This window comes from Ctenocephalides felis, unplaced genomic scaffold (assembly GCF_003426905.1).
Source record: "Ctenocephalides felis isolate EL2017-DRISC unplaced genomic scaffold, ASM342690v1 CF-g0.4_SCAFFOLD_03571, whole genome shotgun sequence".
Taxonomy (NCBI): Eukaryota; Metazoa; Arthropoda; class Insecta; order Siphonaptera; family Pulicidae; genus Ctenocephalides; species Ctenocephalides felis.
This window is the reverse complement of record NW_020539725.1, coordinates 24302309-24303510: the sequence shown is the minus strand read 5'-3', so window position 1 is coordinate 24303510 and position 1202 is coordinate 24302309. Positions and strand designations below refer to the sequence as shown.

At 23.9% G+C, this 1202-nt stretch overlaps 1 protein-coding gene across 1 annotated transcript in view; it reads right to left on the bottom strand.

Moving 5' to 3' along the window:
• Window positions 1-927: 927 nt before the first annotated feature.
• Window positions 928-1202, bottom strand: part of LOC113385829 (tyramine beta-hydroxylase-like) — a gene marked incomplete at its 3' end in the record, with an annotated part of 12001 nt that continues 11726 nt past the window's right edge. The window contains exon 9 of the mRNA XM_026623659.1: window positions 928-948. Within this exon, the coding sequence (XP_026479444.1) occupies window positions 928-948 (21 nt within the window). The remainder of the gene's footprint in view (window positions 949-1202) is intronic.

Sequence of the window (1202 nt, the reverse complement as noted above, 5' to 3'; positions counted from 1 at the left end):
TATTGAAAATTATTTATTTAAATAGTAATTATATATTTTTAGCCAGTGAAATTCAACAAAATACAATATCAACGAGTTCGGACTTGGACAATAATGATACACCAACGGAAAATGACAATAAAGATGCAACAACCAACCAACCAACTGTTAAACAAGAACCTGATGTTAAAAGTAAAGAAAAACATCTTCGAATTTTGGTGTCCGAATTCCCACATATTGATACAATGGTAAATGATTTATTTGAATATTTTTTACTAAAAACTGTATACATTGTCAGCTTGTCAGTACAAAAAAATGTCATTTTATGTTTGTCGAGTGATTGAGAAGATAGCATACCTGGATGAATTTATTATTTTAATAACAAAAGCCTAATTATTCTTTTTATTATATCTTTAATATTTCGAAGCTAAATTAATCTTTGTATCTATTGGCGTAAAACATTATATATTTCTTTTTGGTTTTAATTAGAAATATTTGAACAGTGGTTTGTCATTTGACATTTTTATTCATAATTCAATGAGTTGATTAAAGTTACATCAAACATGACTACTAAACTTGAGATTTATAAAAAGAATTTGAATTACATTTGCAAACTACTCTTAATTTCTATCTAATTATCAATTCTATTATATATTCATACTTTAAATAGACGTTTAACTCAATATTAACCCTTTTAATATATGTTGAAGTTTATATATTTTAATTTTTCAAACATATATGGCGATTTTGTATTTATTGATTTAAACCTCTAAGTGAGGTCATCTCAATTTGTTAATAAACATACAAATGAATATTAATTATTATTAGAAATATATAAGCACTCATATATGATTACATATTAACTATAAAATGTTTATATACCACACATGAAAATAATTCTACATATATTTCATGATTTATGCATTTTATATTCTTCAAAAAGTGGTATTTTGTTGAAATTATTGCATCCTTTATATTTAAACTAAAGTAACAGTATATTTTCAATAAATTTTAGTTGATAAATAGTTTATTGATTCTCATAATATTTTTAGACATTGCAAGATACACTTTTAAAAGCTAACTGGGATTCTGAAGCGGCAAAACCCATGCTTGCTAATTATGTACCACCACCAAAACATTCCTATAGAAAATCTAATTATTTTCAGAACAGGACCATAGAGGTAATGAATTATTAATTATAATTGTACTTATATATATATTTA